The 26,060-nt window shown below is 42.1% G+C and overlaps 2 protein-coding genes and 1 long non-coding RNA gene across 5 annotated transcripts; 2 read left to right on the forward strand and 1 right to left on the reverse strand.

Annotated features, from left to right (window-relative positions):
* Positions 1 to 128: 128 nt before the first annotated feature.
* On the forward strand, positions 129 to 11,902 carry CCDC47 (coiled-coil domain containing 47). Of its 3 annotated transcripts, XM_026059259.1 has the most exons (14): positions 132 to 165; positions 520 to 579; positions 2,221 to 2,486; positions 2,600 to 2,707; positions 3,902 to 4,076; positions 4,439 to 4,560; positions 4,907 to 4,972; positions 5,856 to 5,957; positions 6,792 to 6,902; positions 7,499 to 7,584; positions 8,934 to 8,992; positions 9,514 to 9,623; positions 9,814 to 9,981; positions 10,313 to 10,646. In XM_026059259.1, exons 3-14 carry the CDS (start codon positions 2,226 to 2,228, stop codon positions 10,391 to 10,393), a joined length of 1,449 nt encoding a protein of 482 aa, XP_025915044.1. In that variant the 5' UTR covers positions 132 to 165; positions 520 to 579; positions 2,221 to 2,225; the 3' UTR covers positions 10,394 to 10,646. The 3 variants fall into 3 exon arrangements, with proteins under 3 accessions (XP_025915045.1, XP_025915044.1, XP_025915043.1); XM_026059260.1 differs by lacking the exon at positions 520 to 579 and having other exon boundaries at positions 129 to 165; XM_026059258.1 differs by lacking the exons at positions 132 to 165; positions 520 to 579 and adding an exon at positions 655 to 741 and having other exon boundaries at positions 10,313 to 11,902.
* Positions 9,988 to 26,044, reverse strand: LOC112962790. Its single transcript, XR_003252407.1, has 5 exons — positions 26,024 to 26,044; positions 17,882 to 17,894; positions 16,613 to 16,771; positions 15,285 to 15,360; positions 9,988 to 10,342 (listed from the first exon to the last, which is right to left on the reverse strand). It is a non-coding gene; the product is annotated as an uncharacterized LOC112962790 (long non-coding RNA).
* On the forward strand, positions 12,328 to 24,857 carry STRADA (STE20-related kinase adaptor alpha). The gene is made up of 13 exons (XM_026059261.1): positions 12,328 to 12,363; positions 12,502 to 12,558; positions 13,811 to 13,868; positions 14,723 to 14,751; positions 18,367 to 18,469; positions 18,654 to 18,775; positions 18,904 to 19,012; positions 19,134 to 19,257; positions 20,192 to 20,363; positions 21,059 to 21,163; positions 21,761 to 22,002; positions 22,393 to 22,435; positions 23,395 to 24,857. The coding sequence occupies exons 2-13, from the start codon at positions 12,547 to 12,549 to the stop codon at positions 23,545 to 23,547; spliced, it is 1,272 nt and encodes a 423-aa protein (XP_025915046.1). The 5' UTR covers positions 12,328 to 12,363; positions 12,502 to 12,546; the 3' UTR covers positions 23,548 to 24,857.
* Positions 26,045 to 26,060: the final 16 nt, after the last annotated feature.

Raw genomic sequence — 26,060 nt, forward strand, 5'->3', positions numbered from 1 at the left:
CACACTGCCCCGTGTGCCCACAGCGCGGGCGCTGCGCGCCGGCCCTCCGGCGCGCCAGTGCGCATGCGCCGCGCTACACTACGCAAAGCACGCAGGCTGCGCCGCTTGCGGCGGCGGCGGGCGCTGAGCGAGGGCCGGGCCTGGCGGCGGCGGCGCGTGACTCAGGTAACGCGGGCCCCGCGCTGCGCCGGCCGGGCACCGGGCGCCCCGCTCCCGTCTCCCCCAGCGCGGTGGCGGCGACCCCGCGGCGGAGCAGGGCAGGGCGGGACCGGGCCGGGCCTCACCCCTCCACCACTTCCCCGGCGGGTCCCGGCCGCCCTCGGCCCCGCGGTGCCCCCGCGAGGGGCGGCCCTGGCCTTGGGGACGCCGGGCCTGTGCGGGGCCCGGGAGCCCCCGGGGGGCGGGCGAGGCGTGGGGCAGCGGCTGCGCTGCGCTGCGGGGCGGGAGAGSGCGGCCCGCACCTCGGGGAGGCGGGGAGCTGATTTTAGCCTCTCTAACCTTGACTTGTGTCCCTGCCAGGAGCTGGGGCCGGAGGCACGTGTCTGGAGCCAGCGGCGGGACGCGGAGTAGCACCTGCGCGTGGGTGTCCCGCTTCGGGCCGGCGGGGGGCCCGGGGGGGCCCTTTTGGGGGGGTCCCCCTGGGGCTCGCGGGGGGCCAGACCAGCTGGGGGCCGGTGCTTCTCCTTTCCCTCTTTCCCATGTGGAGATCAGCGGCTGAGCTGGCTCCTCTTGCCAGGGAAAGTAGGTGGCATGTGAATGGCGGAGGGCCTGCCAAAGCATATTCTGCTTCTCGTAGTTGTTTGTACTTAAAACCCTTCTGTCTTGTAACAAAGACGGCTGTGTCGGCAATATATTCTCCTTTTCACCCAAGTCTGTAGTTCAACTATCTCTTTGTAAGCAGCTGCGGGCGTTTGTTTAGCATAAGGTTTTATGGAGGCTGTAGGGTGCTTTGCAACAGGGTATATTCAAACAGTCTTGAAATACTGATTCTGAAACTGCTGGGGGTTTGGCTGAGCAGGTGGCCCAGTCCAGATGTTTTTATCCTCTGAATGCGAATTATGTCATCATGCAAATAGTGTTTTTTTTTTTTTTTCTCCCCTTTACATTTGCATAAAATTGTGGCATACCCAAAATAATGTGCTAAATTTCTGGGCTCTGCCTTGTTGTACTTTCCATCTTGATTATATGTTCCTGTGAACATGTTTTGTTCAGGTTGTTGCTAGAATGAAAATTCTTGATGAAGGCATTTAGTTTAGCCATTCTTGTCATTCTTAGCAGTAGGTTCACTGCATATGGTATTCAGAGGAGACTTGGTCTAATTTTTCTTACATACCTGAAATAGAAACAATTTGTTTCCAATCTCATTAACATTCAAGTTCCCACTCAGTTCTGCCTGTGAGAGGGAGCGAGTCTTACTGCCAAGTCTGATGCAGCTGATCCTCCATAGATATTTGTGAAATGCAGCTGTAAGGTTATTTCTGCTCTTTGAGGCTCTCAGTTTAGACCTTGTTATTGTAGGTGATGTACAATCTGACTAGGAGACTGGGACTATTTTGAGATTAAGCAGAAAAAACGGAGGAAGCTGGGGGCAAAAAATACGTGAACTTGTCTGACAAACTGTCACTGCGGGCTAGTGGCAGATCTGAGCATGCAGTTTAGAAAGATCAAAGGTTAGCCATTTTAAACTAGCAGAGACTATTGGAGCGCTGCTGTTGAAAGTTAATGGATTAAATGCATTTTGAGATTTACTGCTATTGTAACACATTCATTGATCCGACTGTCTAATTGCTAATCAATAACAGCCACAGGCACAGTGTGTGCTGTTTGAAATGAGTCAAGTCAGAAGGCTGTTGGCAACTCATTAACTGGGAGATGCTATTGGAGAGTCATTTTTATAGCAGAACATCTCTATTTCTAGAACTTGCTTATCTGAACAACTTAGCCAAATGTAAATTTGCTGTTGCCTCAGCTGTTCCTGCTGCAAGCAGAAGAGTCTAGCACATCACCTTCAAAGTTTGTTTTTTTTCTTGTAAGTGTATTCACTTTCTTTATACTGAAGACAGCAAACTCAGGCAGGATTTTTTCTGTCTTCTCTTTGGTCTGATCTCTGATGGTGTTGTGTATTTGTTCTTGGAAGTTGGGCATTACTGGAGCTTTGATGTAACAGAAATTACATCTTCTAGCATAAGGATTTTCTGCAATGTTTTGTTTTTTTTGCAGTGAAAATGAAGAGTTTATATATTTTCCTTGCTGTCCTGTTCATCCCATGGAGTTTTTCATTGGCAAAATATGATGAATTTGAGGATGGAGATGACATTATGGAGTATGATGATAATGACTTTGCTGAATTTGAAGATGTTACTGAAGATGCAGTCACGGAGTCTCCTCAGAGGATCATCACTACAGAAGATGATGAAGAAGAAGCCACTGTAGAACTTGAGGGTCAGGATGAGAATCAGGAAGACTTTGATGATGCAGATGCACAGGTAATGCCTCATTTCCTTAATGGTATCTCTACACCTTACTTTCTTACCTTATCTTTTGGGATTTTGATTACTAGACTTTGGCTTTTCATGCTGCTTATGATTTTGTCCTTTAGGAAGGGGATACTGAGAGTGAACCATATGATGATGAGGAGTTTGAAGGCTATGAAGAGAAACCAGATTCATCTCCTAGCAAGAGTAAAGACCCCATAACAATAGTTAACGTAGGTATAAATTTTGATTCTCTGTTCCGTACTTCATCATTTGTTAATGGCAGTATGCCACTATGGTCATTGTTGTAAAAACATACAGTAAGAGAGAATCTGTCCTGAAGAACTTGCTATTTATATATATTTTAAGTTTCTAGAACTTCTGTCCTTGGACCAATGCTGTGTTCTCTTCAAACCAAGAACTGTTGACTGGAATACAGATCAGGAAATACTTCACTAAAACAAAGAGATTCTGAAATGTGGTTTTGGCCAAAGCATTTTATGACATAGCCTCTCTTAGTCATATGAGTATGAGGGAGAAGTGAAGGAGCTATAGTGATGAGCTTCATTTAATCCAGGAAAAAAATACAGATCTGGGGATTTGTCTATATGTAAAGAAGGGGTTACATTGATAAGATTACAATAACACTTAAATGGTATATTTTTAGTTTGTGGTCTAAAGCTTCCGATAAGAAATGGATCTCTCTGATTCTTTTTTGAAGTCAGTCTCTTCACCCTGTCACATCTTACCTTTGCCTCCCAAAACAGGCTTTTACAGAATGATCCAGGTGCTTAAGGCCTGCATTTTTCTTATTATACATAAAATCTCTTTTTAAATGTCATGGCTGACCTTGGCAATAGAAATTAAAGTTTGCATACATTTATGACTGAAGGGTTATGTGGTGTTAGTAGAACTGCTAAGTATTTTATCATGGTTCTCTGAAGATGGCAAGATCAGGCAGGGTTTCCCCATGCAGTCCGTGGCTCCTAATGATATTCTGAAAATGCTCCTGGACATTGAGTATTGCTTTAGGTTTCAATAGAAGTTATGCTATGATCAGATAATGCTGTGATTGGTAAAGCGTGAAACCTGAATAATCAGTCAGTTGAGTTGAAATGCTGGGCTGTTGACTATTCTGAGGGATAAATGCTAGCACCAGCTTGCTTGCAAGAGAGAAATATTTTGTTTGTACCAGCCAGGTATTTTGGGAATGTTGTTATCAGTTGTTTCCAGTATGATTACTGTATGCCAGTAAAGCCAAATGCATTATGTAGACTTAGCTCTGTCCTGTGGCCTTTGAGAAGCTTATTGCCGTATTTTGGATGAAGCTTCTCCAGTACTCTGTGTGTTTTTTTCCAAAATAGTTTGTGCATATGGAATCCACTCATTCAATACAGACAAAACAATCTCCAATCACTTAACCATAGGTCCCTGCTCACCTTCAAAACAGCTGGGAGAGTTATTACATGGAGATTCTAATGGTAACAGGTCTTCTTGCTTACATCATGAATTACATCATTGGGAAGAACAAAAACAACCGTCTGGCTCAGGCATGGTTCAATACTCACAGGGAGCTGCTAGAAAGCAACTTTGCTCTTGTTGGTAAGTTCCATAATGCCTAGGCTCCACTCTAGCTTATTTGAACAGAGCTGGTTTTAAATCTTCATGTAGCCTGTAAAGTAGAGTAACCTTTTACATGCAAGTTCATGTTAATACTAATTAACATGAACAACTCTACTAATTAACTCAGCTCAACTAATTAACGGCTCTGCATGTAGATAAATAATATGCAGTCTTCCAGTGCTGAAAGAAGATTATGATGTTGTAGTACAAGTTATTCAGAAGCCTCATGGTGATACTGAAGTAATCTAGGAAAAATTGAGTTCTAAGCCCATTGATGCTATTTTGGTATTTAAATATGTGGTTGTTAGACCGCAGTTACCTTTCACTGTTGTTTTCTTCAGGGGATGATGGCACTAATAAAGAAGCTACAAGCACTGGGAAACTAAATCAAGAAAATGAACACATATATAACTTATGGTGCTCTGGCAGGGTGTGCTGTGAAGGAATGCTTATCCAGCTAAAGGTAAGAATGACTGAGTTTGTAGCCTCTGGCCAATATTCAAGTTCCAGAAGCTTTTCGAATTTCAGCACAAACAACAAGGAGTCCCAGCTCAACTCTTGCTCAGGTTCAGGGGCAGGATTCTGAATATGCACACATGAATGGAAAAATGGTCACACTAAAGATCTGTATGGCCCAGTGTTCTGCCACCAGAAGGGGGTAATAGTGAATGCTTAGGGAATGAGCATAGAAAACAGGAGAAGAGAGGAGAACAGGCCCCATTTTTCCTTAATTCCCCTTGCTATGTGCTGTGTTGCACTTCACGTATATTTAGCAATCTTTTTCTGTGTTTATAAATTTGTGTTTTTAGTTTCTCAAGAGACAAGACCTACTGAATGTTCTTGCCCGCATGATGAGGCCAGCTTGTGACCAAGTGGTATGTACTCGGCTAAGCTGTTGCATTTCTTCAGTTCTGCCCTGCTGCTTTTGATTGTTCTCATAATCCCCAAGTGAGCTGCTGGATGTCTTTCTACCATATTCCACATCTTCCAGTTCAATATCTGTTGCAATAATCTGCAAGAATCATTCATATTTCTTTTGTCTCCAGAATGCAAACTGCCGATGACTAGTAAATTGTTATCTATGGGTCTTATTGTTTGAGTGGTTTTGTGAACAGTCTATCATGCAGTCTTGATAAAACATGGTTTTACGATCTGAAATACTTAATGATTGTTCTTCTGTTTCATCTGTCTGAATAGAGCTGGTCAGTGCATATGCTGGTCTGCACGTGAACATCTTGTAACACTACTTTTTGCCTGGTGCTTTGCCCTTGGGGATAAGGGGAATCTCTATCCCCATAAATGCCAAGAGCTGATATGTTTTGGAGAACAGTGGATGCATGCACTGTGAATGCTTTTTCCGTATATGTATACTTCCATAAAAATATTTAATTTAGATGTGGGCTCACAAACAGTGGATATCTGTGCTGCAAATGAGTCTTATAACTGCTATTCTATTCACTGTTATTACGATGCAGCATTATACTGGAATGCTGAATTGAGTACTCAAATTTAAAAGCTAATTTATGTTTCTAAGATACACTAAGAAGTTCTAATTTAACAACCTTTATCTTAGCTGTGTATTGCCTCACTTGGGCTTTGTTCTTTGTGGTTATGAAACATGAATGAAAACTTCAGACAAACTTTGAAGTAGCAGAAGCACATCCTTCATAAAAGAGACAGGTCTCCATTTGGCCAGCAGTCTGAAGGCAGAGTTCATCTGATAATTCTGATCAAGGCTAATAATGTTTTGTTCTACAGCAAATAAAAGTAACGATGAATGATGAAGATATGGACACCTATGTGTTTGCTGTTGGAACAAGAAAAGCACTGGTGCGACTTCAGAAAGAGATGCAGGACCTGGTATGTGTATTCAAATTGGAATAATAGGAAAACAAATAATGAGATACAAGAACCTCTCATCTCTAGGTTATATTGTTGGGAACAGCTGAAAACTTGTGGCTGACCTATTGGAATTAGTCTGGGGGGAGAAGATATTTTCACCTAATGGATGAAAGCCTAATGCCATCAAACATCTGAAGTGCTAGCCAGCTGGTGCCAGAACTGTGGGAGAAGAGGCAATCGAAAGCAACTAACCTCTTCCTTTCCATGTATAGTTCATTTAGATGGAGGCTGAAGTATATTATAAGGCCAAATGAGACTTGTGTGTATCCTGACTTAATTTGCACAAATGGCTTTGTCAAGGAGTGAAAGGTCAACTTAACAGTAGCATGTAATATGGAAAGTCCGGGCCTATGTTGTCCATTTTTACATAATGTAAAATCAAGAAAACACACCAAAGTGTGAGACAAGATTACCTGTCTCAAATAACAGTATTAAAGTGTAGTTGGTAGGATGCCAGTCAGCTTTTTTTATATTATCAAACAGTATAAGCAAGTGTATTAATCCACTTTGACCATTCCAGCATGGATGTATTACAACTGTTCTTCATTTCCCCAAAGCAGTCGCTATTGAGGGGGGCATACTAAGTTAAAGACAAACTACATGCATTGACGTTGCATGCTTTCTTTATGCTTGAAATGTCCCCAGTCAAACTGAGTAACTGAGTTAACATATGTTAACTGTTTCTTATCAGGTACTATTTAGGGGTCCCATTGTGCTGGAACTGTTCAATCCGATAAGATATTTAAATGCTTGGGACTTTTATTTTCTTTCCCCTTCCTCTCTTTGCAATAGAGTGAGTTCTGCAGTGATAAACCCAAGTCTGGTGCAAAATATGGGCTTCCGGATTCGCTGGCTATCTTGTCGGAGATGGGGGAGGTCACAGAGGGAATGATGGACGCAAAGGTAATCTTGAATGAATTAGTGAAAAACTTCCTTTTTGGCCAAAAAAAAAAAAAAAAAAATTTTTTAACCCTTTTTTAAAAAAAAAAAAAAAAAAAAAAATCACAACAAGAGAGCCAAATGGTCTTGGTGAGATCTACAGAAATCAAGACCCAAAGGAAATTTAAGGGATGGTGGAAGAAGGGTATAATCATGACTTCTTTTATTTGTTCCACTTAACAATTGTTGGTCTGAACTGAGGACTTAAAACTGCCTTTTGAAGCCTGGAAGTTAGCTCCAACAGCCAGTTTGAAGGAGGGGTGTTGAAGGTGTATCTGCAGGTCCTCAAAGTTGAGGTTGATTATGAAATGAAGTGGCAAATCCCAAATAAGAGTTACGTATTTAATATCTCCGAGTTGCTCATGTTAATTCCATGCACTGAGGCTCTCCCTAGCAAAAGCTGATTTAAAAAAATTGCCAATTTAAATTTCAGTGTCATTGCAGCAAGCTGAGCGCAACAATTTTCTGAGTGATATACGGACAGTCCAGCAAACTGATAGGAGTGGACAGGTTGATAAAAACTTGTTGATGGGAGAAACTAACCCCAGCTTCTCTTTCAGATGGTACATTTCCTCACGCACTATGCTGACAAGATTGAGTCCGTCCAATTCTCGGACCAGTTCTCCGGTCCAAAACTTATGCAAGAGTATGTATAAAACTAGATCTCTCCTTACAGTAGATACTGTAACACTAAGCAAAGTCTAGGCTGACAAACTTGTTTGCAGTGTGCAACCTGCTGGAATGTGCCCAAAGAGAAATTGGGCGCAAAGGTGAAACAGCTGAATACAGTCCTAATGCTTCCAAATGCTGCATTAATTTAGAGGATCAAGGTGCTGTGTTGCCTTAATATTTATTTTTGTGTGCTGGTTATTCTGTAGTTTGGGCAGCTCCAAATCTCAGATAACATCTGGCAGTTAGTGTACACAGCTGCATGGAAAAAAAAGAGCAATCCCGCGAAAGGGATACAGCATGTTAGAGTTGAAGAGCCAAGAAATAACACTGCAGGATGTGAACTAGTGGTTCACATGGAAAAAAAAGACATTGGTTCAGAATGCTATCCAAATGCATAGTGAACTAGGTTTGCTCAAAAGTCTGCAGTATAAAAAAAATCAAGGTTGCTTGCCCTTTCRTACTGATGCGATTAAACATTCTGCTGCTGAATCCATAGGTTGGGTGCTTTTGTTCTCTTTGATTGTCAGCTGCGTTCTAGAAATGCACAGATGCAATATTTATTCTGTTGCTTTAAGCCTCCTAGTTTTGAGGTGCTTTTGGCTGCTGCTGCTTCAGAAGTGCCAAGTCGTGGGTGATCTATCCTATCATGTGAATTAATATGTAGGCTTGTGTAAGGGTGTATTGTGATCACAGGCATATAAATAAATGATCCATATCAAAACCTGAAACTGCCAAAAAAAAAAAAAAAAAAAAAAAAAAGGAGCACACTTTGATTTAATCATAAAGCAGTCTGTGTACCTTGTACTGAAGTTGCCTTGGCTCTGGAGGCTCTGTAATATGTAGGTCCAATGTTGTCACATTAGAGTACTGTGCTTTTTTGGGGGGCAGTCAAGACTTAAGTTTTCTGAACATTCCTTTTTTTGTCACTGATGTTCATATAATCTCCGTGTTTCAAGCAATAGTATAAACAATAGACCATATGTAAAACTTAACATCTTTAAAAATATATAGGCCTTCTTAGGGTTCAGATGACCTCTGACAGTCACTGACTGGATGGTGCTGTTAGTATATTTTTACATTAATGATGTTTTTTTAGGGTTTTTNGGGGGGGGGGGGGGGAAGGGAATGAATAAACACTTCAGGAATCTGAATGGTTTAACTTAACCTTACTCTACCCCAATTTTAATCTTGTTTGTTTTACTCTTGTGAGTAGCTTGCAAGTGTCTCTTGATTCTTGACAAGATTCTCCCTAACAATGTTATGTATTTCATACGCCCATATTTTTTCTTTACACATTCCAACCACTCTTTTCTTTCCTACCAGGGAGGGCCAGCTTACAAAACTGCCCGAAACTAAAAAGACACTTTTGTTTACATTTAATGGTAAGAGAACTAGTGTGTGTGTGTGTGTGTGTGTGTGTGCAGGTATGATAGGGGTGTTACACTTTTATTTGTGCAAGTCACATGTGGAAGGCAATGTATTACTAATGACTGGCTAATTACTAATGACTGGTTACACAGAGTTTCTTGGTTAGCGCTGTTTCAATATAAAAACAGTCTGAGAGTTTACATTTGAATTTTTCTTAGAAATTCAAGGCCGTAGCTCCAAGGGAAGTTAATGTCAGAGGCCAGAATTCAACCTTCAGATTTCACTTTAGAGATTACTTTGAGATGTACTGATTAAACTAAGACGGATTGTGTGGGAGAAACGTGCCTGCCACTGTGTGAAGAATCCCAAAGTAATCTCCAAAGTGAAACACCCCTTTCAGTTAGTTAAGTCCTTTTTAAAGAGGAGGATAAGAGCATCTTTCATGAACATTTTGAGCAATGAGGAAGGAGTATTAGAACTAATAGAAGAAGCCTGTCAACCTCTCTGAATTAATTTGAGGAACTCTGTTTTTCAGTGCCTGGTTCAGGCAACACTTCCCCAAAGGATATGGAGTCTTTGCTGCCTCTGATGAGCATGGTTATTTACTCTATTGACAAAGCAAAGAAGTTCCGTCTGAACAGAGAGGTAACCAGTGTATTCTTTTCTCCCTTCTGAATATTGTATGAAATTTCGAAAGTTACCATTTGATCTTTAATCTTAAGGTTGGAAGCCTTACGTTCCTAATGTAACTACCATAGATACTGCATTTTGCTCATGAGGAATCTTATTGTATGGGGAATCTGTATTAACTGAACTTGCTTTTCTCCGTGAAAAGGGTAAACAAAAAGCTGACAAGAACAGGGCTCGAGTGGAAGAGAATTTCCTTAAATTGACTCACGTGCAAAGACAGGAGGCTGCCCAGTCCCGTCGAGAGGAGAAAAAACGGGCAGAGAAGGAACGAATCATGAACGAGGAGGATCCAGAAAAACAGCGTCGGCTAGAGGTGAAATGGGTTTTCAGATGGTTACGAGATCCTTGCAAATTTCTCTTATAATATCTCCGGGGCTGCTCACAGGCCTGCTAGCAGGGTGGTCAACTTCCACTTCTTACTGTGCTAGAAAGCAGRAACTTTCATGCTTTATTCTCTTGCTTTCTGAACCATGTGAAGGCTGTAAGTGGAGAGCCAACTCCTGTGCTTAGAGGAGATGTGAACCTAAGTGCAGTAGTGGACATTGGTTTTTTTTGTTTGTTTTGTTTTCCTCTTCTGAAATGATTAGCTTCCTCTTTGAAGAGAGCATTGATGTTCATTCAGGTCTCTGTATTCTTTCCAACAGGAAGCTGCTTTGCGGCGTGAGCAGAAGAAACTAGAGAAGAAGCAGATGAAGATGAAGCAAATCAAAGTGAAAGCTATGTGAATCCATTGTGGGAAACCTGTCTCGGTGCCACCTGCAGACTTCTAATTCACAGGGTACAAAGACGTAGTTAACTCCATAATCTTACACTTCTTTGAACACTAGTAGCCATTAAGAGAAACGCTCCATGCATTGGTGTTGCTTTTTTGAGTATTACAGCAACATGCAGGTGTATGTAGAGAGCTTTGTCTCAGCCGTTTTATTTCAGGTGGTTAAAATTTTTGCTACATGTCTATTTAAAAAAAATGCAATATTCCTGAATGCTTTTTGTCATTTGTTCTTTAAAAACAGAAGATTGTAAACCTGTCCACATATGCTGGTAACATATCAATGCTTTGGTTTTAAATTTTGCTTTTAGTTGTTGGGAGGGAGGGGGGGGACTTCTTAAATTAAGGGGAGGAAAACTGCACCATAATCATTTAGTGTGCATTTGCATCARGCTTGTAAAGCCACAAAACTTAGAGCCTTCCATACGCAGTATGGAAATTTCAGGGATTTACACCCCGTAGAAGGGATTTTTATTTTGTTTTTACCAACAAGGGACTGACACAGTATTAGATCATCTGTGGGTTTGACTGGCATATGTGTAAAACATATAGATTGGTTAGATGTCAGGGAATGGCATACACGAACACTGTTTCCTACTTGTAGTTTTGAATGCTGCAAGCTTAGTACAATGTGAAGTTTGTAATGTAAGCGTGGTGTTTCTTCAGGAGTGACTGCATGGTGAGTTAGCAGCTTCAACTAGCTTTCCTTGAATATTTTTAACTGTACAAATTTGCCTCAAATACTTTTCTCCTAGTCTGAGCAGCTGCTGCCTAGTTCACTTCAGCAAGAAGCTAGATTCAGTGAAGTATCTGTGCAATTGCCAATTTCCCCAAACAAGAATGTTTCAGAGGGCATAGATCCTCGCCACCTGGTAAATGGTCACTTCTGGATTTTGAGTATAAATGGGGGGAAGGAAGTGAATGCCCCTGTGCAAACACTTTGCTATCTGAGAGAGCTCTGCATTTTATAAATGCTTCCTGTCTAGAAGGCATTTTATTGTTGCTTGTAACAATTTTTTATAGTTTTGTGGGGAAATGATGTCTTGCTTTTTTTTTTTGTTCAATAATTTGTGTAAAGTTTGTTCTGAGGCAATAACAATGAGCTGCTGTTGAAACAGCAAGTGCTTAAAAATTCTTGTTCCAGCATGGGATACTTCACACTGATTTAAATGCAAAAGTCTGTAACCTGATACATGCAAATGCATTAATTTTATAATGGTTGGTAACATTAATTTAAAACCAAAACTAATGTAGATTATGTGAAATCTTAGCATTATTTAGCTTTAAAGATTAATGCAGTATTGTTTCACAAAGTTCTTTAAAAAGAAATATTAGTTTGTGCTCTTTTGAATAAGTGGACAGCTTTCCTGAAGTCCCATATATTTGTGGGCTGTGGCAGCTAATTTTGTAATATGAACGTTCAGATGAACTACCTAATGAAGAGTAAAATATGACTGAAACACTCCACCTGCCTGCTGTGCTTTGCTGGACTCCTTGTCTCATCCTGTACCACCTCAAACCCCCGTTTGCCCGGGAGTAGGCCTCGCGGTGCGGTGCAGCTTTTAAACGCACCGGCGCTGGTGACAGCTGCGCTGGTACCGGGGTGGAGCAGGAGAGCGGATGGCGGCTGCTGGGTGAAGACGTTGCTCTCCGGAGGGGGCTGGGACGGGCGCAGATGGATTTGCGTCCCGAATTTCGGGAAGGGGCCCTAAGGGAAGCGCGGGGCAGCGGGGAGGGCTTCTCTGCGCTCGGGCGGCGCTCCGGCCCCTCTCTGAGGGGGGCCAACATGGCGCCGCGCCGTTTCCCGCCGCCAGCGCGCGGAGGACTATGGGCCGGCGTCACGCACGCGCCGCTCTCCGGACGCCCGGCGTCACGTGGCGGCAAGCTGACGTCACGGCGTCGTCACATGCGCAGCGTCTCCTGCCGGTAAGCGGCAGCCGGAGCCGTGGAGCGGGCGGGGGTGCCGGGCCCGGTCGGCGGGAGGGGGGTGTGTGTGTGTGGAGGGGGGGGGCCCCGGGCGGCAAGGCGAAGGGGCTGAAGGGCCGTGTGCTCCTGTGTCCCCAGGTGGCGCTGGTTGCGGGCCCGCGCGGTGCGAGGAAGCCGGCGCCCATGTCTTTTCTCGTGAGTAGCCCGAGGGCGAGCGGCGCGGCGCGGCCTTCCCCCCCCTCCCCCCCCCTCCCGGCGGGCCCCGGCGCCCCGCGAGGCCTGTCACAGCCGCGGGGAAAACGCGGCCCCGTGGCAGCGCGTCGGTGCGCGAGCGGGGGGCTGGCTGAGAAAAATACGCTCGAATTCGTGTTCTTCGGCTCCGTGCTCGCAGCTGAGGGAAAGCGCGGCAACAGCGACCCTTCCTCCCCTTGCTTAAGAAGCTCCACCTCGGCTGCGCCTGCGCTACCTGCGCTTTGCAGCTTCGTTCCTCCTAAACTTAGTTTAGGAAGCTAAACACAACAGCTTCGTTCCATTCTGCATTTTTAAGTGTCAAAGCAATCGATGTCATGTGAGAAAACCACTTTTAATGCCTTGAAATGATATTGTTGTGTTGTGCTGTGTGAGTTTTGACTCACCTTTACCTAAAGGCAAGTGCTTTCCGGGACTGGCTTCGCTTGCAGGTAGATCTATAGGATATAAGCTGTTTCATTCAGCTGCTTTATTGGGATGGCAGGTTCTAATACGTGAGTGTTCGCGACTGTTTATTTCAGGCTGACTGCGTGATCAATGCTCTCTAAGCTTAAATGGGCATATTCTGTTCTGTGTGTGTGTATATATATATATTTCTTTGAATCACAAAGTTGAACAGAATGGTAGAAACATTACTCTGCACAACCAAGTGCTTACTTTGAATTTTAAACATGAATTCTGGAAGAGACCAACAGCATTATAAATACATATGTTTTGATTTTGCATTTAGCCCATAAAGCTATGTATAGCTAAAACACTTAATACACATTATCTCCTTTGTAAATAGTTGAGGGCTTTTTTTTTATATACCTATTACAAGCAAGCAAACAACCTTTACTTGCCACAGGGAGTATAACATGCTTCATGTTTTTAATGTATGTGCATGTATAGAGGTTTTTGTTTGAATGATCTAAAACTATGTTAACATTGTTTGTAGTCACGTTATCCAGCAAATCACTAGTACCTGTGTACCTATACTTGGGTGTGAGCTATCATAGCGGTACAAGAAGATAATATCCTTGTTGTCCAAAGTAAGGATGTAGCACTGATGTTGCAGCTAATCAGTTTCTGACCATAGTAATATCATTTAAGTGATAAGTACAATTCTCTTTTGGTTGGGGGAAAGAGTGAATGACCAGCAGCTTGTCTCTGGAAGAAATAACCAATTTGGGGGGGGATTTTCTTTTTTTTCTTTTAGCGGTGGGTGTCTGAAAAGTTCATTGTTGAGGGCTTAAGAGAATTCGAACTGTTTGGAGGTAAGTTTTCCTTTCATTAGATGACATTGATAGAAATCTCTTATTTTAGCCTCAAGCTCTGTTGATTTGGTATAAATACGTATCTTAAGTATGAAAGAGATGAACAAATCCAATTGTAGCACCAGTCTTCAAACTGGCCAACCAAGTAAAGTTAATATGGAAATGGCCAAGATATAGAAAGTTACTGGGAAATCAATGTCAAGTTGATGGTAGCACTAATTTCAGACTCAGTAATTTGTATTTCTACTATAACCTCTTTTCTCCTATACAAAAGGAAAGTTTGAAGTCTAGAAAGGTTAATAATTATTTCACAAGCAAAAACAGATTTTGAAACTATAATAGCTCTCTAGTGTGGCTGCAAGAGAGCAAATTGATTTCTATTCTGCTTTGTATATAACTAGAAAAATTGTCCACGCGAATGCAGAGTCCTTGATCAGTAATAAGAGAGTATAGGAAAGACAGCGCTGAGATTTTGAGATTCTAGATGAAGTGGAAAAACTCTTACTGATTTATAAGCTTTAAATAGTTTCTCCCATATTTACATTAAGTAGATATGCCATTTTTGCATGGGCTTAGAGGTATAATAAACAATTCTCAGTTTACATTTATCTTGAAGAACATATAAACAGTAGAACTATGTGAATCTCTTTAATTCCCATACTTGTACTATAACTTAATCTTTTTTAAGGTTGCAGCCTTAACTGTAAATTATGTCTTTGTCTACGAATATATATTTGGTATCAAAAAGTACCGTGTGAGGTTATTGATTCAGTTTTCATCAGTATGTTCCAACTATATTTTTAATGGGTATCTGTTAAACACAACATGGTGAACAATTAATTTCTTTACTCCAGAGCAGCCTCCGGGTGACTCTCGGAGAAAAGTAAGTGACGTTTGCAGGTTGTAGTGCTGTGGTTCATTGCATGGAGATTATTCCTTGTGGAAGTTTGATTTTTCTTTTTACCTTAGTTATATATTTCATCTGTATATTTAGCTCTACAAGTGTGGAAATAGGTTTCACCCTGGAATGGAGATTTTGGTGTGTGGTACATGTAGTTTTCAATCTACATGTGACAAGTCAAAGCCTTAAATTTAATCTCTTGGACCTGTTTTTTTTTTTTTTTTTATCAAAAGTGTTACTGATTTTTTGGATGGTCTCTTTTCTTGACATGACTTGGGTCTGATTTTTCAGAGATGCGAATCTCCTTTTAGTATCCGTTACAATAAATGGAAGGGGTTAGCATAGGGGGCTTCTGAAAATAGGCCCAAAGAATTTCATATTGGCTATTCAAACCCAGTGTTCCTTTCTGAGAGTGTTGATTCTAATTTCCTTTCTCTTCCCTATAAAGTACCCACAACAGAGACTCCAACATCAAAATCAAACATCATATAATTTCCAGTTTAAGTTGACTTTACCTCTTGTTGTCTGGTCGTCTTCAGAGCCAGCTCTGTGCATGCTTAGAGAGTTCTGCCTTGTAACGACTAAAAGATCCTGTGAACATGGAATGTCTGTTCAGAAACATGCAGCCAAAATGGGGCAGTTGAGAACTTTTACCTCTGATGCTTTTTATTCTGCAGGCCCTGATTACACATTAGCTGGTTCACAATGAACAACGTTCATAGAATAACAACTTATGACAAAATATGTTTGTCTAAATGTTTTCTCACCTGCCCACATCATACTGAAACCCTTGGTATGCAGGCATTGCACTGGTTTAAATTAATTACAAACAGGAATTAAATGCGATTTTATTATAATGGTTTCAGCTCAAACTGCTTATAATTGATGTTGTGTCAGTGTTTATAATTTAATGGCACAAACTAAGCTAAAAAATTGAGATGTATCCTGTTTTGTGTAAAGTCCACTAAATTAACACCTTTTTGTTAAATTGCTGAGCTTTGTGCATAGGTTGGACTGGGAACAAATTGAGAGCAGCAGCTGTTTTATTTTTGTTAAAGTATTCACTTGGGTTTTTGGAGATCTTTACAGTAGTATTGCTGACTCTTATTTTTGCATCTAAACAAAAGCTTACTTTTTCCAGGATGCTTATAGGAAAAGGTCAATAATTTTACGGGGAGAGGAAGTTTTTGTTGCTCATGCTGAAAGTGCGTGAAGGAATGAGGAGGTAGAGAGGAAGGCAGCAGAAAAAAAGCAACATTCTCTCCTCCTAATTCAAGTGAATGTGATTTGGCAAATGCAGATCCTTGCTGGCATCACATAACTGATTTTCTTATGGCATTTATAACAGTACTTATCCTTCAAAGGTTAATATCCTTAAAACTATTTCCAATTAAAATCTGATCAACAAGCCTGAAAGCTAGCTYGTAATGAATGTCATGCCATAAAGCTAGTCATATGTGACTCCATTTTGCAGCCACCTTTGCTTTTGACCATACACCAAAAGATATCCTGTGTGAAACTGCTGAGGAGCTTTTTCGCAGTATTTCATAAGTGACATTTCAGTTTAACTTTTGTTTAAATTCTTGTAGAGTGTTGATAAATTTCTGGTAGAGCTCCTTTTGCATTAACTCTTAGTTATTGGTAGCTGCTAACATGAAAAGAGGTGAGTGAAGATCTCTGATGTACTGGGAGATTTTTAAAAAGGGAACTTATGGTATTTTTCTATTGCTGTTGAAACAGCCTACATCATTAATAATAAGATTAAATTTTTTTTTTTTGCATCTGTTTTGTTGGCTTATGCTAAATCTGGAGTAGACTTTTGTTAAAGCATATAATCACTTACATATTGCTCAGTGTTTCACCAGCTGTCATTGCTCCATAACGCTGCTTAACAGAGCCTTCTGCTTTCATTTCCTTGGTGGTGCCTTTCTGCTTCAGAGGTTTCCATCTGCCTGTGTGTCTCTTCTGTCAATCTTGCTGTTGACAGGACTGTGTGAAATTGCTGGAAAATGTAACGAATGATGCAATTGAAGTGAGAATTGACAGGCATCTCTAATAGAAGTCTGAAAATGCAAGTAGAAAGTTGCTACCTGTTCTTAGCCAAGCACTGTGTAGTAATATGACTAGAATAAAAGGTGCAAGACTGCTGAAATTTTGGGGGTTAGTTATTCTGAAACAGAGGCTGGCTGAGTTGCTGAGCTGGAATTGTTTGACCTGAAATAATGCCCTAGCACTGTCCACAAAACTAAGTTTTGCCTTTTCCCATCACTGAAAAATACACTTGTTTTACAGGTAGGCAGAGAGAGGTAAAAAGTGTGCTGTCCAAAGTCAGCTGAAAAGCTGGAACATAGGAATCCAGACTATTAGTTTACTCTCGAGGTATATTTAGGGACAGTTGAAAGCTTTTTAGGAGCTGAATACTAAAACTGAACCAAAGGTAATTTATGGTGAATTCATGTCTGCTCTGGTCACAGTAGCTTAGACTGAGCCACAGAGCAGTGCTTTGTTTTTCAGCTGTCGCTGTGTTGTTTCCACCAGAGTATATACAGATTTACTGTCACTGTAGGAAAGTGCATAAGACTTTTCTGCTTCATTTATCATGAGAAAAGGTCTGTTAAAGGGCATTTACAGCTGATGAGGAATGAAGTGGAAAAAATGAGCTGGGGTTCCAAATGTCRGTAGGAATTAATGTGCTGGAAAGTTGAGATAACTAAATCTGATCTTAGTCACCAAAAATACATGTGGATCCCCATTGGGATGCACTCCTTGTAACTACAGGAAGTTGAGGGAGTTGCAAGTTGTAGTGAAACTTGAGAGAACACTGAAGATTGTCTTCTGCAAACTCCTGCTTGGAAGACTTACGTGCATGTAAATAAAACACATAGCTTTATGTCAGGTATAGTGAAGAGGAGCTGATAGAGTTGGGAGTGCTGCTCCCTTATGTGGTGTGGGGTCTTTTGTTTTATTTTTGTAAGCATTAATGCTTTGCAGCTAAATTTTTGCTTTCATTTAGAGCTTCTCTCTTCATGTGTGTGTGATCTTTGTATCTTGGGCTCAGTTGGTTCATCACTTCTACCATTCAGCAAAGCAACTTCAGCTGTGTTGGTCTTACCACAGATGAGCAGCTGAAAAACAGAAGCCCCAGCATCAGACAGGAATGCTGACTGCCAAAGTGCAGAAAAAGTGCTATAAACAAGCTTTCATTTGATGGCTTTTGCTCAGGCAAGAAGATGGTGACACAGAAGCTTGTAAATAATGCTAGAAAAATGGTTACAACAGAGYAGTGCTTAAGCTATCCTGCAGATTGGTAATCGGCTTTGTCCAAATATTCCTAAAGAAACTCTGGCTTACAGCAAGTGATAACCTACCTGTTATGGTTACGTGTTTAAAACACAGATGTCTGGATCTTCTGAACTGAGGCATCTCTTGGACTCCAATTGATAGTTAACTATTTAAAATCATTTTAACAGCAAATAAGTTCTCTCTTCTAAATTCAATACTGTTTTAGTATTTTAAGTGTGTATGACAATATATGGAGCAGGTGATTTTTCTAGCATGTGATCTTTATTTCTTTTGACCTGTTTTTTTTTCCCCTAGACAAATGAGGCGAGCTCCGAGTCGATAGCCTCTTCCCCTAAAAGGGACACCATGAGCAACTTTCTACCGGACAGCAGCTGCTATGAGTTGCTCACTATCATAGGTAATGTTTCCAGTGAGCCAGAGAAGCAGAAGTCTGTTTTTCAGAGAAGATCATTTCTGCTGCTTCATTGGCCTTTTCTTGATTGATTGCTTATTTTCTAACACTAGATGCCTCTTTCTCTTTGGCTCTAAAATCACTTTAAGAGAGAGAAATACTGCTGATGCTTTAATGCCTTTTCTTTCAGGCAAAGGCTTTGAAGACTTGATGGTTGTGAATCTGGCCAAGTATAAACCCACCGGGGAGTATGTCACAGTCAGAAGAGTTAACCTGGAAGCCTGTACCAATGAAATGGTCACATTCTTGCAGGTAACACTAATCTGCTAATACCACAATGCAAGTTTAGGAGGGAACAGACAGCAGAGCAGTGCTCATTAATACCCTATCCATACTTCTGCATTTACTAAACTGATTCAAAATATCTTTTTTGCTTTCAGGGAGAACTTCATGTTTCCAAGCTCTTCARCCACCCTAACATTGTGCCGTACAAAGCAACTTTCATAGCTGACAATGAGCTATGGGTAGTGACATCTTTCATGGCCTATGGTAGGTGGAGAGGGAATACCTTTGTTGTCTGAGCAGCACGTCCTGTCAAATGAATTTTATTTAAGAAGGGCAATATCCTTGTTTTTTCTGCCCAGTTAAGAAGTGTTTTGTTTCTTTTTAGGTTCTGCAAAAGATTTAATCTGTACCCATTTTATGGATGGGATGAATGAACTGGCTATTGCATATATCCTTCAAGGAGTATTGAAAGCACTTGACTACATTCACCATATGGGCTATGTACATAGGTAAAAAAACCAACAAAAATGAACAAACAAAAACCCTCCCAGAAAACCCCCCAAAATTTTCTTTCTGTTGGAAGTTCTCACAAATATTACTCAGCATTAGAGCAGAATGGGTAGTTCCAGGGATATGGAATGCATTATTAAGTTCTGTATTACTTTGCTGTTAGAGCAAGCAGACTGAAACTCATGAGAGATTACATCAGTGATCTTCTTAAACAGTGTGAAACAAATTTATCTCTGAACCCTGAAGACCAATATCTGTCTAAAAGAAAATCACAACTGCAGCTCATGTTGGCAGGCAAACTTGCTATAGCTCTATTCAAATGCTACATATATGCTCTGAGTTGAGACAGACATGAGGGGGGAATTTGCCCTGTTACTGCTGACGGTCCTGGGCCCATAACCTTCAGTGCTGCACTTCACCTTGCCACAGAAGCCGCCTTTGAGAAAACGCAAAGTGGGTGAATTGAGTTGTGTAATGTTTGTAGTAGTAGTTTTGCACAGCATTCAGGATGGCCATTAGGAATCTCGGTGTCCTAGTAGGAGGCTGATTACGTATTGTCCTGTGTACTGAGCTGTCCAGTAGAGTAGTCTGTTATGCTTTCCATAGGTGCTCACTAAGGATGAATTCCTCTTTAGTACCGTAACTTCTCTTAATTTCCTCCTAAATCACTGTCTCCATCCCCTTAACATCTTTTTCCTCTTTTTGTGATATGTCCTCCTGTAGCGAAAGTAAGTTTCAAATGCTGAATATATAGGTTATTGGTGGTCGCTATTCCTACTATGTGTATTGTAAAAGAATTTCACCTTACCTGTGCCTGCCTTAAATCAAATCCTTTGCAGTGTTCTTTTGCACTAACAGCCTCCCTGGCATGCTGTAAGGAACGTAACTCCTTTGAAGGCAGAGAACCTGAACGTTTTTGTTTTTTTTCTTGAGGAGTGTGAAAGCCAGCCATATCCTGATCTCCGTGGATGGGAAGGTGTACCTCTCTGGCCTGCGAAGTAATCTAAGTATGATCAACCACGGGCAGCGGCTCAAAGTTGTTCACGACTTTCCCAAATACAGCATCAAAGTCCTACCTTGGCTGAGTCCTGAAGTCTTGCAGCAGGTGTGTTTAAAGAAAACAAAACAAAAAAACCACTGCCGGTGTTCAATGATACGGTATTTCTGTATGCTCTTCAGAGATTTTATGGCATGTTCCAAAATACAAAAACAGCCATGGGGTTGCTTTTTCCCTTGAGCATCTTATTCTATCCTTTTTACCTTAAAATCATCAGGATTTGTAGGGGGAAAGTGGCATTCCTAACTGTTAAAAGGGGCAATGGGTGCAAAACAAACATTTGAGAAGCCCATGTTATAACGGTGACACTTCCCTCCTCCTAGAGGAAAGTATGCAAGTGCCATGAAACCCTTTTCAGGTTAGACAGGCTAGAAAATAAAAAGCTTTAAGGCAGGGGGAGGGGAAGGGAATTCTGTTAGATCTAATCTGTTTGATTAAATAGCTTAATAGTGGGTACTTCTACAGATTCCCCCCTTACGAAGTGTTTCAACCAGATCTTTGCAGACCAGGGAACTGCTTTGTTGCCTTAGTTGCCAACTACCCTTTATCCACCTCTCTGGGAGAAGGCAGGCAACACCCATAACGATCTCTATAATATCTAATATCTGTATGTGGGCTGTACAATTCTCTGCTCTAATCACTTAGGTTTGCTCTTCTGCATATCGAATCACAGGCATTGTCCACCTTCCATCAAATGCAAGTCCACAAGGCTAATCCTTCTCATCCTTTTCTTCTTGTTCCAGAATCTCCAGGGTTACGATGCAAAATCTGACATTTACAGCGTAGGGATAACAGCCTGTGAACTGGCAAATGGACACGTACCGTTTAAAGACATGCCTTCTACTCAGGTAAGGCTTACAAGCTGTTCCTTGCTTTCTTCCATCCTGGCTTGTGTAACTGCCTTACTGCACTGGGATGTGAAGACAGGAGGGTGCTGTGTGTGCCCAAATTTGCTTCCCATTGCTGCTTTTTCCATAGAACTGCTGTGCTTCTGTATCCAGTCTTTCATGTCAGAATGGTATGTCCAAATGCTGAGGATATTAGAAACCCACTGGGAAATCTTAACATTAATTACTTGAAATATGAAAGGGAGAGGCTTTGATTTCTCTTTCCCTCCCCACCCTGATGATTGGCCAACAGCACAGTGCTTGCAGACCACGTTTGAGGCTTACTGCGGAGATCTTTAATTTGTGTTAACTGCAGTGTGGATTAAGCAGTGGGATATATTGAAGAATGAGGCTATGGGATTTTTTTTCCAAAGTTCTTCAGAACAGATCAGGTGAATGTCTTTTGGATGATGGAGGTAGTGATGTGGCCCGGGGTGAACTAGATGGCATCTTCACATCCCTTTTAGTCCTGTGTTCTGTGACTTTGGTACCTGTTTGTGTATCTCAATGTCTAGCCTGTGTGTGTGTATCTGATGTTGTTTGTCACTTCTCTTCCAGATGCTTTTGGAAAAGCTGAATGGAACTGTTCCATGCCTGCTAGATACCACAACAATTCCTGCTGATGAGCTGACTATGAAAACCTCCCGTTCAAGTGCTAACTATGGGATGGGGGAGAGCATGGCGATTAGCAATGTGAGAGCAGCCAATGGAGAGTCAACACTGCACCCTTATCTTCGGACCTTCTCAACCTACTTCCACAACTTTGTAGAGCAGTGTCTCCAGAGGAATCCAGATTTCAGGTAAAGCCAGGCTGAAGCAGCTCTTTACAGACCTGCCGTAAGCATCTTTCTAGAGCCACTGCTCCCAGCAAAGTTTGTTGGAAGGGTTTATTTTTGTTTGGTTCTGCCCCCCCACCCCCCCAAAGCATAGCTGTGTGAGGATGTGCTTCATACATTGAGAAGAGCAGTCCAAGTATGTAAACCAAAAGCAGTGTTAACACTTTGAGATATTTTCCATAAGAGAGTGAAGAATTTCACAGTACTAGAGCTGGTGCAAGGTAGGGGATGGGGGGGGGGGATGAGGCTGTGGTGGGAACTGCTCGCAGAACTGCACCCGAGCATCTTGAAAGCACAAGTTTGCTGCCTCATTTTCTTGTGTGCTTACTTTCTTCTTCTAACTCCCTTTTATAGGCCAAGTGCGGGCGCTCTGCTTAATCATCCCTTTTTCAAGCAGGTAAGAAGCTCATATAATCTGCAAGTAAAGCACAGTGGCTTTTCTGTAGTGGTTGTCTTGCTGTGTCACTGAACCTGAGGCTGGGAATGTTGCTGTTGAGTTGCTGAGTTTTCTGTGATCTGAAAGCACCAAGTTTCCAAATAATTGGTGGGCATTTGCTGACTCATTATAGTCCAGCTTGGTGATTCTAGCATTCTCCTGGGAGGTGGAGGTACTGTTTTCAGTGTATCTCTTCCTAATTTGAACAGAGGATGTAAATCTGCCTGTTTCTCATGCAGAAGCTTCCCAGCTACCAGCTATTGAATACTTGGGCAAAGCTATCATAGCCTAGTTCCCTGTTGAGACCAAACTGAGGTGATATGTCCACTGCTTACAACTGGCCAGGTCCAGCCCTGACACAGGAAGAGGCAATGGCTCTGCAGCCCGTAAAACTACTTGTTTGGCTTGTTCTTAGCTGATGGTTAGGGTGATGCTTCCCCATGGCGAGACTTCAGCAGCTCGTGGTGTTTCTGGCGTGGCTGGCAGGCCAGACAGAATATGGCATTATAAAGCCTGGAGTGTTTCTATGCTCAAAGCTTGTTTCTCATTTGCAACAGCCTGAGAAATAATGTGTTAATTTCTTTCCACCCCTTCTTCTCTACCAAGGTCAGGAGAGACCTGAGGACTAAATGGGRTCAGGAGTGTTAGGTAGTATCACAGCTGTAGCACAGCACTGCAGCTTCTCTTCCTCACTAAAGGGAGCATCAGGACCATGGCAGACAAGTGCTACTGCAATGACTACTTGCTAAGCACTTGTTACGAGATGCAGTGCAAAAGTCCTGTAGATGTCTTAATGCAGGCAGGAGGATAAAGCTGCCTTACTTGCTGCCTGTAATCACACATTGGTGCTGCTAGCCTGGGATAGGATGTGCAGGTGCTGGGAAGCATTTCAGCAGCTGAGTTCTCTTCTTTCTATGCAGATCAAGCGTCGTGCTTCTGAAGCACTCCCTGAACTTCTGCGCCCTGTCACACCAATCACTAATTTTGAAGGAACACRGCCACAGGATCCCAGTGGCATTTTTGGGCTGGTATCAAACCTGGAGCAGCTGGATGTGGATGACTGGGAATTCTAGAAAAACATGGAATATACCTGGTTTTAGAGGAGCTTTTTGGACATTGTAATTTATTGGTCCCATTCAAAAAAGGTGATGAATGTTACATATAGAAGAGTTTACAGGTCGTTGGGAAGGAACTTCAGCCATCTGTTTACTTGGGAAGTAGCCTGGAAACAAATGGACAGACCCGAGCTGGAAAAGGCTCAACCCCAAGGAACTGCGCAGTATCCCAGTTGGTGCAATGCCCAAAGCCCCAGTTCTTGCAGCTGAGCACCGTTAGATCACTAGAAGGGGTTGAGTGAATYTGTTTAGTTATGGTCTATTCATGCGTTTCTAAAAATCAGTGGCTTCCTAGTATCACAGTTGAAGGCTGCATGTCCCTACCCTCTTTTTGTTCTTTYTTTTTCAAGGGTGCCTTAGAGATAACAAGGGGAGGGAGGCAGCTCTTAGTTTTGGGCATTCTCCTAGAGCTAGTCAGATTATTGGTACCAGTGTTGTCACAGAGTAGCTTCTGAGGGTGGGGGGAAAAAAGGGAAAATATTAAATGTAGTCACTGCTTTGCGATGGGAGGTTGAAGAATACCCAATTCTGCTGTGGGCGTGTTCACTGCATAGGGCATTCCTCTGCAGCACTGGATTCTTCTCTTCCAGTGCTGGAGAGAGCTTTTGGAGACTCTTCTTGAGGCTGAGCATGCTGAACTCTAGGTCAGACAGGGCATTCCAGCCTCTCCTCCTCACCAAAGTGAGTCATTCTGTGCAATGCACCACCTTTTCTTCCCCCACAGCTCATGTCTAGTTCAGCATCCTGCTAGCTGGGCTGGTTTCACAGCATGAAACACTCATACCAGCTTGTTCTCAGTGACCTACCTTAGCCTAGAGGAAAAACAGTTCTATGCTAAATCCTCTTGCTCTCAACTGCTCTTTGGCCATTCTGTGCAGATTTTTTTTGTAAGTAAGTCTCACTGTTTCACCTTCCCTGACTGAATGGCAGGTTAAAAGTCCTCTGCTTGCCTCTCGTGTGGTTCCCCTTGATTCATGTTTGTGTGACTCTGCCCTGCTGCTGTAGCAGCTCTYCCCCCTTCCATGGTATGTTTTTTGGAGGTGTGTTCAAGGTTTTTTGTTTGACCTTTTCAAGGACCATGGGTGCTGGAGATTTTCTACTCTTTCATGAAGCACTGAGAATCCAGTCCTGTATGTGTGGTTGATGGGAGTAGTGGTGCTGGCAACAGGTCCTTCTTGTGTTTATAAACTGTACTTGAACCCAGATAAAGTTTGTTACTCTAGTTTTTTGCCAAAACAAATAAAATATTTCTGAAGTTTTTTTTAAAAGTCTGCTGTTCCTACAAGATGGAGTAGATTACTGTAATGATGGTACAGATGTTAAAGCTGGTKATGCAAGCTTACTCTTTTCCGATTTCCTTACTTAAAAGGCTGCTCCTTGCACCTCAGCTGGCAAGTCTGGGTGACAGAATATAACCCAGTGAAGGTAGCTGCTTTATACACTGCTGTCTGMAGTCCACCTGAGCTGCTTACACCAGTTTAGTTGAACTGCCTTCATATGCTCTGAAGAAGTGTTTCTTTCAACTAAAGCAAAAAGCTGCAAACAGCTGTTATTCTTTTCTGAAAGTTTCAGAATGTGCTCATTCTCCCAGAGCAGGGCTCTTCATAAGGCCAGGCTACACCACACAGGACAGGAATGCTTCTAGTTTCTCCCTAGGACCAGATTTTTTGCATTTCTCTGGGCTCTTGATTTAATTATAGTAAGTAATCTTTATTTCCTAACCTCTTTTTAAAGGCTGCAGCTTATCAAAATCCACTTCTCTCTTTCCCACAAGCCTATTGGCTCACTGTACTTAAAAGCAAGCAACTTCACTAAAGCACAGCACCACTCAACAGGCAAGCCTTAGGGCTGAGTTAGTGACATGCAGGAGAGGATGGTTCCCTCACATTAGAGGGATGACTCCACAGAGGTATCATCCACTGAAAACCTGCTTGACTTAACTCCTGAATTCTCCTACAAACAGAGGTAGGCAAAAAAAGTCAGGAGGGAATACACTCCTTTAAGCTGTAATAAATAACAAACAGCTGCAGAAGTTTAGGGTATTTTCTGATGAGTTTGCATTTCAGGCTGAAGAAAGAACTTAATGCAAGCTAATATTTCTCTTCCATTCCCATGCTTTTAGCTCACTACAGGCTTAAATATTATGGATTTAAGTTACACAGTAGAAATGATCCTCTTTGCTAGAGGCAGCTTTATGCTTCCATAGCTAGCAGCAGGAAGCAAGCAGGGTAAGTGCAAAGCTGGGAGTGAAACAGCAGCACCTTGGTCAAGGGGGGGAAAAAAAAAAGGCTATGAAGTAACTGAATGAACACAGTCTTCAACACCTCCTTCCCCAGAACTACTGCTGTACTCTGGTACACAACTGCTTGGGTCCKGTAGGCAGCATGCTGGTAGCAGGCAGTTGTACTCAGACGTGACTGGGAGTCYGACTTACCTGTTCAGTCTTGTGCCYTTGTGSARCAGYGAACAAA

The sequence above is a fragment of the Apteryx rowi genome, unplaced genomic scaffold, assembly GCF_003343035.1.
Source record: "Apteryx rowi isolate R43461 unplaced genomic scaffold, aptRow1 scaffold_154, whole genome shotgun sequence".
NCBI lineage: Eukaryota > Metazoa > Chordata > Aves > Apterygiformes > Apterygidae > Apteryx > Apteryx rowi.